General features: G+C 42.2%; 1 protein-coding gene across 3 annotated transcripts in view; it reads left to right on the forward strand.

Annotated features, from left to right (window-relative positions):
* Mcoln2 (mucolipin 2) overlaps positions 1-14369 on the forward strand; it is a 57210-nt gene that overhangs the window by 12157 nt on the left and 30684 nt on the right. For all 3 annotated transcript variants that reach the window (XM_004639294.2, XM_023724342.1, XM_023724343.1), the window contains exons 2-4: positions 2812-2971; positions 10399-10572; positions 12924-13077. In XM_004639294.2, coding sequence (XP_004639351.1) covers positions 2819-2971; positions 10399-10572; positions 12924-13077 — 481 coding nt within the window. In that variant the 5' untranslated portion in view covers positions 2812-2818. The remainder of the gene's footprint in view (positions 1-2811; positions 2972-10398; positions 10573-12923; positions 13078-14369) is intronic.

Here is a 14369-nt window from a genome sequence, read left to right on the forward strand (position 1 = left end):
TGTCAGCTCTTGGGTGGATCTTGGTCACAGTCCTGGTTTTCTGTTCCCTTTCCTGATACCACAGAGCCTAAGTCTAAGACTGTGTGAGTGGCAATCAGCCCTTACTTCTCCGGTGTCCCCGAGATTGGTCTGGAAGTTCGCTTTTTTCTTTAACTCTGTAGTTGTTTAAAGGCTCTTCCAGATTCTCCCAGGAAGCTTATATTTTATCTTATTTTATTTTTCCTTCCCTTTTCCTCCTTCCCCTCTTTCTTTTTCCTCTCCCTCTATTTCCTATATTCTTCCCTCTCCTTTCTAGTAGAATAATTCTGGTTTATCTAGCTCACTAATTCTGGAAAACAAAGAGACCTAAAAACATCAACTTAGAAAACTATTATCAAGTGGGTGTAAGCATTTAAACAATCATTCCCTCTTGGGTTTCTTTTAAGCTTGTTAGTCAAGACAAATAACAGTTTCTAAATCAATTAGAAAATATGTTATTTAGACATTTCCAATTTAAAAAAAAACCCCTAGAATAACCTCGAGTTATTAACACTCCAAGAAATGAAGAACTCGAATGATGACCTAACCTACTAGAATTTATTCATGAAACTTAGATCAAGATGCTGCTGGAGGTGAGAAAGAAGAATCTAATTCTAATTAGTTTAAACTCAAAGAGTATTTATGGGCTTGAACTGAAAATCTTGGATGATTAGCTTCCGGCAGAGTTGTGTCCAGGAACTCAATATAGCTTTTAGACTTAGTGGCTGTCTTAGTTACTCTTCTCTCATTGCTGGGACAAATACCCGACACTCAAAATGAAGGAAGGAAAGGTTTATTTAGCTCACAGTTACTGGAGGTTTCAGTCCATATTCAGCTGGGTCCGAGGCAGAGCAGCACATAGCAGAAAGCAACCTTTCATGGTGGCAGCAAAGAGCAAGAGCACAAGGGAGGGGTAGCAGCAGCTCAAGCAGCTAGCTTCTCTTCCCACCTTACATTGTAATGCAAATTACCTGCCCCAGGGTAGGGGAAGTACTCACACCTATAGGTACTTCCCAGTATTTACCCACCTATGGGTAATCCCAGCAGTACTAAAACCCATAATCCCAGCCTTGGATCACACATAATCCCAGTGGATCATGAGTTAACACAAACTCTAGAAGTCCTCACCCCATGACTGCATGAGGCTTTGGGGGGACAACTAGACACAAACCATAATAGTGGCTATGTCCCGCCTGACTTTCTGTGCTAGCTTCCATCTCTGGCAAGCTCTGCTGGGGCAGCGAGATGGATTCTAGGAACTCCAGACTGACGGCCGGGGTTTGATGTTGACAATCTCCAAATTTTGATTGTGCACCCAACAGTAAAATTGAGAGCCTGGGCACGGTGGCACGTGCCTGTAATCCCAGCTCTTGGGAGGCTATAAACAGGCGGATCACTGTGAGTCCTATCTGATAGTGAGACTCTGAATTCCTTGTAGATTCTTCCCTTAAATAAAAACAAAAGCAAAAAACCCCAAACAGTAAAATTAGGCACAATATTCCCAGTGTGTATACATTTATTTATAAATGATTATGCATCACTGTTACATATATTTTATATGTGATGTGCCTATATATTATATGTATATTGGTAAGTTTCATGATTCTTATGTATGTATAGTCTGGGTTATGTTAATTACTGGCAGAATTCAGGCTTTGTCTTTTAAAGATGGAGAATAAAAATAAGTACTGATGTGTCCTGGGCTCCCAGTGTACATTTCTGGCACATCCTATGTTGGAGACCACTTAGTAGCCGGACCAGACATGGCCTGTCCATTTTAGCTCCAGTCCTGTGACCACTTCTCATGGCCTACCTTGAATCCTGAGACCCGAGTCCCTGAAACAGAAAAAGCAAAATTTTACTAATATAGGGTGATGGAATTTGACTAGAGAAATGGTATGTTAACTTTTTTTTTTTTTAGTGTGTGTGTGTGTGTGTGTGTGGCCAGCTCAGCCCACCACGGGGCGGAGCTGGCTGGCATGTGTTGCTGGGGATTGAACCGCGGTCCCTCTGCTTTGCTAAGTTTGTTCTAAGTAGGTGCTTTAGACCACTGAGCCATCTCACCAGCCCCGGTATTTTAACTTTGGGAAGCTTTTTAGGTTCTGGAACTTTACAATCATTGATATTTTATCCATACCAGGTTGAGGCATGATCTTTGTCTCAGTATTAAGTTATATAGAAAATAGTTGCTGCTTTTAGAGTAATTTTAATTACATTAATCTATACTAAATCTCTATTATTTCATACCTGAAGTATCATAAAAATAACTTACCTAGTTTTTCTCCATGCACACTTAGGGACATCACAGTCACAAACACACCCAGACATTGTTATATATCCAGTCTTACACATTCAGTCTTACATTCACATATTTTTTTCTTTTTTCTGTCTCTGTCTGTCTGTCTATCTCTCTGTCTGTCTCTGTTCGGTCAGTCAGTCAGTCAGTCAGTCATTCAGTCAGTCAGTCTGTCTCTCTCTTTCTCCAAACCATACTTTCTTGTAATACTCTTGTGACAAGAGAATGCTGTATGTTAAGTCATAGGACTTAACAAGTTTTACAAAATGAAGTTCTACTTTTATCATTTCTGAGAATGGCCATTTTGAACCAGATGGGTGGGTATGTGGAAAGGCAGGTGATAGAGGATCTGGACTACTTCTCAGACTTCAGAAGAATAAGAGCTCACTGGCAGAGAAAGTTGTGTGACAAGCAGAGCACGAGGCCAGAGAGTGATACTCAAGAGCTTGCTGAGGGAAGGCTCTGCAGAGTACTTAACATTTGGTCTTCTGTGGCAGAGACACAATGGCGCAACTTGATTCTGAGGTGAAAGAAGAGCGGTTGAGAGAAGACTTGAGATTTTACTTCATGAACCCCTGTGAGAAATACCGGGCCAGACACCAGATTCCGTGGAAACTGGGTTTGCAGATTTTGAAGATACTCATGGTCACCACACAGGTAACACAGACGAGTACTTTTTCCTTATCCTCAGGTGAAACTGTCTTTATATCTTCTGTACTTTTGATCTGAAGAGTCCACACCCACATTCATAAAACTGTAAAATTATGTTGGCCAGTGACAGCTGGGAGGCTGAAGTTCATTAGAAGATGACCTTGTTTTAGTCAGAGATTATGGGATCACCAAGTCCCTTATCCTTATTCAAATACACATTATTCAAATATGGTTTTGAAGTGAGCACATTTTGTCTTTTCACTTACGGACTGCTGAGCTTCCTCTATCATTTGCCATAAGATCCACGGAAACACTAATCCTTGGACATTGTCTAGAGTGTAAGTTTATGCTGTTGAGCAGTTTATCTCCAGCCACCAAAGCTGTCATTTAACTTTTGATCTCTGCTACTGAAGCCAGTTTGGGGGGAAGCCTCTCTGCAGATGCCTCTATTTGAAACTTGTACCATTTTTAAAGCTAGTCCCTGGGCTAGGGGGGTAGCTCAGTGGTAGAGCACTTGCTTAGCATGTATGAAGCTCTGGGCTTCGTCCATAGCATCATAAAATGACCAAAAAGCAAACATTTCAACAATCCTGATTTGAGATACTTGGCTATAGGGTCAGATAATCATCCTGCCATTAATATAATGTTATAACAAACATGAAATATATCACTACGTATTTCAGGAAATGTAGAGGAGGTCCCTGCTGTAAATGAAGCTGTATTCTGTGTTCATACAGAGATCTTTCCTTTGTGTGCCAGATCCTCCCAGCTTGCTCAGCTTTAGGGCAGGCCAACTACTCAGAAGAAGCAAGACTGAGTTGCAGGATGCTGTGGGAGAGATGCTTTTTCATTCTTGGTCTGGCAGTTTTAATTCTGGGAACCTCTAAGACGTTGCGTTTTTAGCATTCGAAGGTGAAGAAATACCACCATCTCCTGTCATTTGGTTAATTGTAACCACCTTCGATTTCCTAGCCTGCTAGGCCAGCCTCCATCTTGATTTTTTGATCTACTTCTGTTACCAAATTTCTGTCTCACAAGGTGTCAAACGTTACTGCCATCTTGGACTTACTTTATCCTGTTCCTACAAGTTACCTTTTTAAAAATCAAAATTGTGTCTATTTATGTTTTGTTTTGCTTTGAGACAGGATCTTTCTATGTTGCTTAGGTTGATCTAGAACTTACTAGCTCAAACAATCCTTTCCCTCAGTCTCTCAAGTATCTGGGTTTACTGTGTGTGTGCCTGTGTATTTATGTGTGTGTGTACTGTTTATTATTTTATTTATTTTTTGATACTGGGGAGTGAACCCACATCCTTCATGCTGGCCTATCTATTCAGCCCGTCCTTATTTTTAAAATTCGAGACAGGGTCTCACTAAGTAACTAAATTGCCCAGACTGGGCTTGAATTTGTGATTTGCCGGCCTTCGCCTCCCAAAATGCTAGAATTACAGGTATGCGTCATAGCAGCAGCTCTATTTGTTTTTTGTTACTCTCTACCTTATTTCTAACACAGACTTTGAGTCCCAAGTATATAAGAGAGTCTCACCTGCTGGGCACCGACTCAGTAAAGATCCTGCCCTGCCACCCAGCTCCAGCCCTTAGCCAAGCATTTTCCTTAACATAGCTTTCACTCCTGCTCAGAAATTGCTGCAGAACCACCATTCCCTCAGAAGAAAACTTCAACTCTCTGGCCTGGAATTCACAGGTTTCTCAATCTTGTTTGACTTGTCTTTCCAATGAGTTTTCATCGACTGCTTTCATCCCTAACGCCAGCCAGGCAGACCAACCTTGCCATTCCCATCCATGCCCTGTTCGTTCTCCTAAGTCTGGTTGGTTATTCTGACTTTGGAGGAGCTGTTTGATGTCCTGTGTCCACCCCAGCCTTTCTTGGCCACTGTTTGTGGTTTTCCCTAGTACTCATTGCTGTTCCATTGTGAATTTTACTTTTAAAATAAAGAAGTTCTTGGAACCTGGGAACATATAATTTACTGTTTGCGTGGATCTTGCCCTAATAATATTGGGCAAGATTCAGTTTTTGTTGCCCTGTAAGACTGTTCTATGAAGTTCTGTGACATGGATGCTATCTGATTGGAGCAGATTTTTTTTTTTTTTAACTGCCTTTCCTTCCATCGGATCCCATTTTTCTTTCTCCTTTTTTTCTGTTTCTTTTCTCTCCATCCTCAAGTCTAATGAAACAAATGGCATTTTATGAGGGCTGGTGAGAAGAGAATTTAAAGCAAATTCCTACTCTGAATTCTGCAGTAATTTATAATCTCAAGGGAGGTTTCGGCATTCCTTTGCTAGCTGTATTCTTTCCCTCCCATATTCTTTATCTAAAATTAGGATGGTATCTTGTTTTTACCTGGTACAGAATGTTTTCTTGTAAGCTGAATTTAAAAAGGAGGTTTTCAAATTCACCCTCTTTGCCAGACTAAATTTAGTCATTATTTTTCTGTCTTGAATGGTGTTCTTAGCAAATCTTGAGATTTAGTGTGTGGAATGAAGATATGTATTTGCTGTCTACTGCTTCTTGAAAATAAAGTCATTTGGCCAACATCTAAGTCCAAAGCTTCCCCTGCTCTGTGTGGAGGCTGTGGCTCTGTCATAACAAGAAAGAGATTTCACAGCCTCCGTCTCAGGGCTTGCCTCCCCTGAGGTGTTTGGAGATGCCAACCCTTCTCAATGCTAGGTCATCCAGAAAGATCTTGTCATGCTCTGAGAACCACAAGATGGAAGAGATGTGCTGTTCTTGAAGCCAGGTCATTCTGAAAACCACTCAGATAGGGATGGTCCCCAGCAGCGCTCACCACTCCACTTTCTGTTCCTCTCAAAGGTTTTTTTTTTTTTTTTTTTGTTTGCTTGTTTGTTTTTTGTATTCAGGACAGGGTCTACCCGGTCTCACTGCGTAGATTGGACTCTCAGTGATCCTCCTGTTTACAACCTCACAAGTGCTGGGATTACAGGCGCACGCCACCACGCCCAGTCTCAATCTCAGTCTCAGGGTGCTGGGGGTGGGGCCAGCATGGCAGACCCCTGCATCTTCCTAAGTAGGCGCTTTAATCCTCTCAAAGTTGAATTGGTAATTTAAGAGTTTAAATTGGGTGGTGGCTCCAAATATTAGCCAATCATGCGATGCTTTTTTGATTCAGCTAGCTCATTCCTTATTGAGACTTTTTTTTTTTTTTTTTGCATTTCTGTAGCTTTGCTATGTGCATGGGAGAGAGAATCTCATATGTCGCACCTGATGTTGGTAGCACTTCAGTTTAGAAGGTGGCGTCCAGTTGCTCAAGAGAATAAATAGGCTCTACTGTCAAACACGCCTGGTTCCCACCTTCATTCTGGTACTTTCTAGGTGTCCAGCTTGGATAAGTAACTTAACTTCAAGCAGCACATGTACAAAATGCGGCTATATTAACCAATTTATTCAGTATTTGACTCAGACATTGAGATAGGCATGGTTTCAGTTCTTGAGCATATATTATTAGTAGGAAATTTTTTTTTGTCCATATGGGGCCCCATGTATACCTTCCTCATGAAATAAGGGGACTTACATGAAATATAACAAGTATAAAGGTTTCTTTGCACAGTGATGGTAAGAATTGGCACTCAATGATAAGAGTAACAACTGTGCCTGTCAATCTTGCCCACATTGAATCCTTGCCAGAGAAGAAGCTGTCAGCAAAGTTTTACTGAAGAGCTTAATTCCATGGTGCTACTGGTAAGGCAAGCAGAGAGAGAAGATGCTGCGTCTTCTTTTAAAGACACGAAGCCATTGGATGTGTTGGTTCACCGGTTTACTCTTTAACTTTCAAAAACAACATGGCCTTTTCTGGCATCTCCCACAGCCACCAGTGGCAGAGTTTCACATGCTTTAAAAAATCTTCAATCTTCAATTTCTTGATTTTCATGGCAGTTGGATGATGTGGGATGCATTATCTAAAGTTTTCCTTAAGACACCTGGGATTTTAGCAGTTGCTCAATCCTGTGAGTTAGTTTTTGAAGAAAGTAATATGATGAGATTGAAACCCCAGAGAGTGTCATCTAAGTACATTTGCAAGCAGTAGTTGCTTTTCATAATTCTAAAAATCTAGCACTTATTCTTTTTTTCAAAATAATCTTTTTTTTTTTTTTTTTTTTTTTTTTTTTTTTAAATGAAAACTGTCCCAAAGAGAATTGTTTGAACAGAAGGGGATTCTTTGTACATCATAATAAAGATCGCTCAGGAGTCAGGCCTGCTTCTCATTCTGGTGTGTGGCCTGGGGCAGTTTAGTGGGGCCAGATCTCAGTTTCTACCATGTAAACTGTGGATAACAGTTACACCATTTTCATCCAGTGGTCGTGGTGGGAAACTAGTAAAGCAGTTTATCCAGTGCCTGGCGTATAATAATCGCAGAAAGATGGCCGTTACTTTTAATGATTTTTGTCTTTAAAAATAGAATGAAAATGCTAAAAATATAAAAAAATAAGAAATCCCTTATGCCTATTTGCATCTATAAATTAACATTAGTTTCATCTGAATTGTAAGTATCATATTAAGATATCATAATTATATATCTTATATATTATCATATGAGTGCATCATATTGAAGGGTGGAATGACAGGAAGTGACAGTATTGTCATTTAATTAAACCTGCTACTTCACATGTGAAGAAATAGTCTGAAAATACTTTGGTGACTTAGTTGCTATGGACCTGGGGGAAGATATCTAGGACCACACTGTTCTGTAACCCAGTTTATGGATATGGGGAGAGAGGTGAGGGCCAAGGGCTTCTGGAGGTTTGATTTCATGACCTCTATTGCCTCTGTGTGTGTGTATGCGTGTGTGTGTGTGTGTGTGTGTGTGTGTGTATGTGTGAGAAAGAGAGAGAGAGAGAGAGAGAGAGAGAGAGAGAGAGAGAGACAGACAGACAGATAGAGACAGAGACAGAGACAGAGATCTCACCTATGGAAGAATATCTATGTTTGTGTGTATAGCTTTGTGTGGATACTTAGATTTTTGTAAATTTTTGTTCCTGACTAATACTCACCATTCACTGTTTTCCAAGAAGAAACTTTCATTCTTGCCTTATAGAGCCCATGGGTGCCTAACTTTATACCAGGATACAAAGTGAGAGGAACAAGTAGGTGTTTTATCAGGAGCAGGTGGGTACTTATGACATTGAGTGAGTTTGATATCATACAGGTAAAGTGAGTCCTGTTACTGTGTATTGCTACATAAGGTTTGTGGGTGTGTCTGTATTTGGTACTAAGGATTGAACCCAGGGCCTGCAGATTGAGCTACATCCTTATCCTTTCTAAAATGTTTTATTTTGAGGTAGCATCTTAAGTTCATAAGTTGCTCAGGTTTGGCTTACACATACAAGCTGGGCCTCAGCCTCCCAGAGTGCCAGGGATACAAGTGCATGACCCAGTGTCCCACTTGTCATCAGCTTTGATCCTGCAGATCATAGTGGGCAGACTCTTAGGTGTAAATATGTGTGAGAGTTCTTGTAGATCTGGGTTAACTGAATTCCTTTGATGTTACATCCTGGCTGGACTAGATATTTATGAAGGGTACTTTTCAAAAGCCACATATAAACACATGTGTACTTATAAAAATGCACGTAGCTTCTAAATATTAAACCGACAAGCATGCATTGTTGCTTTACTAAGTCATCTATTTTGAAAACAGTTCACTTGAAATCCAATCATAGGGTCCAGGGAGATAGGTCAGTAGAATAAGTGCTTGCTTGGCAAGTGCAAGGCCCTAAGTTCAATCCCTGATTCTGAAAAAAAAAAAAGAAAAGAAAAGAAAAGAAAAGAAAAGAAACAAACAAACAAAAAACCCCACAACCCCCGCCCCCCCGAACAAACAAAAAGAAATCCAATCATAAGAAAAATGGATTGGGGCTGGAGAGATGGCTCAGTGGTCTAAAGCACCTGCTTGGAACGAGCTTGGCAAAGCACAGGGACCGCGGTTCAATCCCCCAGCACCACATGCCAGCCAGCCGCGCCCCCTCGTGGGCTGAGCTGGCCACACACACACACACACACACACACACACACACACACTCTAAATAAATGTTAAAAAAAATTTATTTAAAGAAAAATGGATTGAAACTTAGGTGATAGGGTTTGGTTCTTAAAGACCAGTAGAGTCATTAGCCATCAAGAGTGGCTGTTTCTTCCAGTTCCAGTGCTCTGTGAAGCTTTGATATTTGCAGCAGCTGAAATCAACTGGCAATAGACAGATTAGCAGGAGAGAAAGCATGCATGTTTATTATGTTCATGGGGTATCGCAAGAATGAAAAGTATCCCCCCCTGGTGACATTTAAGAGCCTATCTACCCTTCTTCCTAAGGGGAAGGACAGTGGGCAGTGGAATGTAGGCTGTTTTGCAAGAAGAGTAAGCACAGTGGTTAACTTTGGTTGTAAGCTTGCTTGGACTGAGGGAGGCCTAGAAAACCGGGAGAGCACACGCTGCCGGGTGTGCCTGGTGTTTCTAGAACAGACTGCTGGCGGCTCAGCAAGCTGTGCACACAGAGCTGCCCTGAACCTCGAGGGCAGTGCACTGCCCAATGGCTTGTGCGCCTAAGTACAGCAAAAAGTAGGGGAAGGGAAAATCCTGCTGTCCCTGCCCGACTCTTCCCTAGTGAAGAGTCCTTGGAGACATCAGATGTCAGGTTCTTCAGCCTTTGAATATGAACTGAAACCATTTTTCCAGGGCACTTGCAGGCTTTTGGATTCCAACCGAAAGTCTTTTCTCTTGTGAGCGAATCTTCTCAGTTTAAGTCTCACCGACTGTAGGGAATGAGTTCATGACAATTGTGTTAAATCTGAAAGAACTTTTCTGGGGTAAGGAACTCCCTGTGCCTTACAAGAGACATGGGGAGGTGGGGCCTGGTGACACTTTGGTTCTCGGGCTGGTTTTTTTTTTTTTTTTTTTTTTAATGTATTTAGTACAGGGTCTACTGGGTCTCACTACACAGATTGGACTCTAGTGATCCTCCTGTTTTCAGCCTCCCAAGCGCAGGGATTATAGGCATGTGCCGTCATGCCTGGTCTCAATCATCCAGGGTGGCTGCCGTAGCACTGTGGGGATTGAACCCTGGCTGCTTTAGTCTGCTGAGATATCTGGGCAGCCCTGGGCTGCTTCTTTAGTTCAGGGTCTCAGTGTGTCAAAGTATCATACTCTGGGGTATTGTTTTTTGAGCCCCAACTCAATTTTTATGCTGCTTATATTTGCTGATGTAGCTCAGCATTGAGGTTATTCTTTTACGGAACTTATATTTTGACACTATTGTTATTAGTATAAAACAAAGAATTGTGTGTGTGTGTGTGTGTGTGTGTGTGTGTGTGTGTGTTTTCTAATGCTCAGTAATGAGGTTTAGTGATAATAAGAAGGATGTTTTTCCTCCCCCAGTAAAGTTCATGTTCCTATTTGATCTTTTCTAGCTCGTTCGATTTGGCCTAAGTAACCAGTTGGTGGTTGCTTTCAAAGAAGATAACACTGTTGCTTTCAAGCACTTGTTTTTGAAAAACTATTCTGGCACAGATGAAGATGACTACAGCTGCAGCATTTATACTCAAGAGGACGCCTATGAGAGCATCTTTTTTGCTATTAATCAGGCAAGTGTTTTGTGAGTAACCTGTACAAGAAAATATTGATACTTGGGCTTGTTGTCTTGGAAGGAACAAAAGTTATACATAGGTTATTATTACTTTTTTTTTTTCCAGAACTGGGAATTGAACTCAGGCCCTTGCACTTGCCAGGCAAGTGCTTATTCCACTGAGTCATCTCCCCGGCCCCATATATAGATTATTCTAATGTAAACTTTGCATAGCCCACCAAAAATATTTACTGTTTCCGGAACTAAATAGTAAATAGTTTGCCTATTTTGAATTTTCCTTTAAAATGTTATCCTTTTAATTTATTCCTTCCTACCTGACTAGTAGTTTCCCAAGAGATTCATAGGCCCAGAAGTTTTGATGAGTATTTGAAATACAACCAAAGAGCCTATGGTTGTCTTGGATTTCATGTTTTAGCCTGGGTAATCCTAGCTAAATTTTAAGAATGTGAACCTAAGATAATTGTATTTACACAGGTATAAGAAAATAGATTGGTAGACCTAAAGTCAATGTTTAGGAGAAATTGTTTTTGTTATTTCATTAATTCAGTAAATATTTGGTAAGCACCTGCCTGGCAAGCTCAAGGTCCCAAGTTTGATCCCTGGTACTGAAATAAATGAATGAATGGATGGATGGATGGATGGATGGATGGATGGATGAATGAATAAATAAATATTTATGTCCCTAGTATGTAGCAAGTACAGTCCTAGCCATTGGGGCCATTACAGTAAATAAAACAAAATCCCTTGCACTGTGGAGGGGAGAGTGAGACAAATGAAATGTGACGTGTAACATCAAATGCTGAGTCTCTAAAACAGTGCCCCCCCCCCCCCGAACATCTTGAGAAGCAAAGCTGGGCCTCCTGCTTCCAGCAGTGAGGAAGATGCTTCCTTCACCTCTCTCTGTGGTGCCCTGGTAGGTGGAGGGGACCCTTCAGTGTTGGGGGAACTTGATTAGAATTGGATAATAATAGTCGTGATATAATAGTTTAGGATTGGTGGACGTAGCAGAGAGAGGCTTGGAGGAGCAGTCTCAAGGAGAATTGGAATTGCTAGCAAGTGAGAATGAAAATTATCATCAGACTGAATCTTCAAGCTGTCATCTATTTGTATGAGTTTATGTTCCTTGCCTTCGTTACTTTCTTCCTTACTAGGACAAAATACCTGCTACCCATAACTTAAAGGAGGAGAGTTTAATTTAGCTCAGTTTTTAGAGGAGTTAGTCTTTGGCAGCAAAGGTATGGTGGGAGGGTCTCGGGGAAGAGCAGCTGACACCGTGGTGAATGGCAGAGTAAAGGAGGAGGGGAGGGGAATATGTACCTTCTGGGTCCTGCCCCAGTGACCCACATCTTCCGGCCAGACTCCATCTCCTAAGAGAATCTTTGGCTCTGAACTCTTCAGTGACTGAATCTACTGATGGGCATAGTGCCCCTGTAGTCTGATCATTTTCCAAAAGCCCCCCTCTGAAGGCAGGAGCCTTTGGAGGGACATTCTAGAGCTAAAGCACAGCATCACAGAAATGAGTAACATGGTTATTTTCAGCTCCTATGTTCTGAAGCAGAAGCTTCCTTTGAAGTCATATTAATAAAGGTGGGGACTAGTGGAGCTCTGTTAATGCAAAAGCCAAGCAATGAGGTTGTGTGCATGTCAGTGGTGCTGTGTGGATGGTTTGAGTCCCTGGTGGAATGCTTGCTTGAAAGTGAGGACTGTTGAGGAAAAAAGCAGGGGAGGAGATGGGGGCATGTCTGGCCTCAGAATATTGTTTGTAATTTTCTTTTTAAAAGATTATTTTTATTTTTTTCTTTTAGTTGGCAGGTATAGCTATATATTTATGGTTATGGGTGCAATGTGAGGTTTTGATATAGGTTTGCAATTTTCACTGGCTTGATGAGGGATCCCCTTGTTAAGGTGAGATATTTACATGAAGACCGGAAGGAGTGGACTGAGCAGGTCAGTAGCAGAGCTCCAGGCAGAGAGGACAGCAAAGGCCTTGGACATGGTGGTGCATACCTGTAATCCCAGCACCGAGGAGCCAGGAGCTCCAGGGACTGTGTGGAGGCCAGCGTAACTTTGGGGGTGGAGCCAAGGGACTCTCGGGAGCAATAGGGCAGAGACAAGGTGGCACCTCAGCTCCAGTGCTGAGAGCTCTTTGTCAGCATGTTTGCTTTAGTTTAGGGTCTGTGTTATGTTCCAGTGCAACCTAAGAAAACTGCTTTGGTATTTAAATGGGAAAATGCCGCTGAGAGGCATGAGGTGAACAAAACAGCGCAGCTAGACGTGCATGCTGTGTTCTGTGACTTCTGATCAGATTTTCCAAAGCTTGTGCTTTCATTTAACTATTTTAAAAATTAGTATCATCTACTGAAGAACATCTCCCTGGCGACTCTTGATTATGGAGCAAATGAAGACAACAGGATTGGCTTAAAAGTCTGCAAGCAGCATTACAAGAGAGGAAGCGTGCTGTCTTCTAACGAGACCCTGAACGTTGACAGAGACATCGAGATAGGTAACATGGCCGTCAGTCCCTTGTAGGCCTGGGGCTCCTTCTGTGGTAAGGACAGCAGTCCAGACCCCCACCCCCGCCCCCCGCCGGTGTATGCCAGCAACTCGAATGGAGCAATCTTACCTGTGTGGGAGTGAATCTATTCCAGGCTGTCCTTTTCCACTGGCTGCAAGGGACCTTGGCGCAGGAATCTGGCCACAGTGACAGGGACTGCCGTGTCTTTGGTGCCCCTTAAGCATGTTGGTTTTGGAATAGTGCACAGGTGTTTTTGCTTATTTGGATTTTTTTTTTCTCTTGAGAGAGTTTGATTAGACTTTTTTCAAAAAATGGGTTGTAGGGCGGGTCAAATAGCTCAGCAGACTAAAGCGCCTGCTTAAGCAGATGCAGCAGCCGGGGTTCGATCCCTGGTGTGCCGTGCGGGTCCCACTCCCCTGGGCACGCTGATACAGCAATTGAGATTGGATGTGGTGGTGCATGCCCGTAATGCCAGCACTAGCGAGGCTGAACACAGGTGGATTGCTACGAGTCTGATCTATGTAGTGAGACCCTGTAGACCCTGTACTAAAATACAAAAACAAGGGTTGTACATATCAAATGAAAGAATGTGTGTAACACTGCTGCACACTAATTTCTGTTACTAACAAATATATGAGTGTTCTTCAAAGGTGAATTGTGATTAATAACTCATTTTCTGTTTTAGAAGATCCTTTGGCAAAGTGCTACAACAATGACCCATGTAGTATTAGTCTGTGTTACTCTCTTAAGCGTATAAGAGAATGTCATATGTGAATGGAAAGGGTTTGGTTCAAGACTTTGAGGGTTGGTCATTCAGCACACCTCAGGAGGATGGCCTCCACCCTGCCTTACTCTTAACTGTCCTAGGGTTGTGAAGGTTAGCCCCTCAAGACTCTTCAGGGAACCAACAGTTCAGGGGAGTCTGGATCAGTCTAAATTTCCAGTGATCTTAGTAGAGAGCACCTTGCAGTTCACTTGGCCGTATGGGAGTGAACTCATCACCATAGACTCTGAACTTTGAAACAAGCAGCCCCCAAGTCACAGTCCAGACTCTGTACATCTGCCAACCAAGTTGCTGTCTGAGACTCACTGGAGGACAGTTGCATGGCTCTGCAGCCAGTGACACAGGAGTAGTGGTCTTATTGCTCCAGAGGGCTCTGCTCATCTGAGACCTACGTGGTGGTAAGTGGGTCTGTGTGAGCCAGTCCTGTTTCACTCTTTCATCTTCTCCTTGGGTGTTCAGCCTTCCCTTTCCCCCTTAGTGATTCCTATAAATGAGA

The sequence above is a fragment of the Octodon degus genome, unplaced genomic scaffold, assembly GCF_000260255.1.
Source record: "Octodon degus isolate 3935 unplaced genomic scaffold, OctDeg1.0 scaffold00109, whole genome shotgun sequence".
Lineage (NCBI taxonomy): Eukaryota > Metazoa > Chordata > Mammalia > Rodentia > Octodontidae > Octodon > Octodon degus.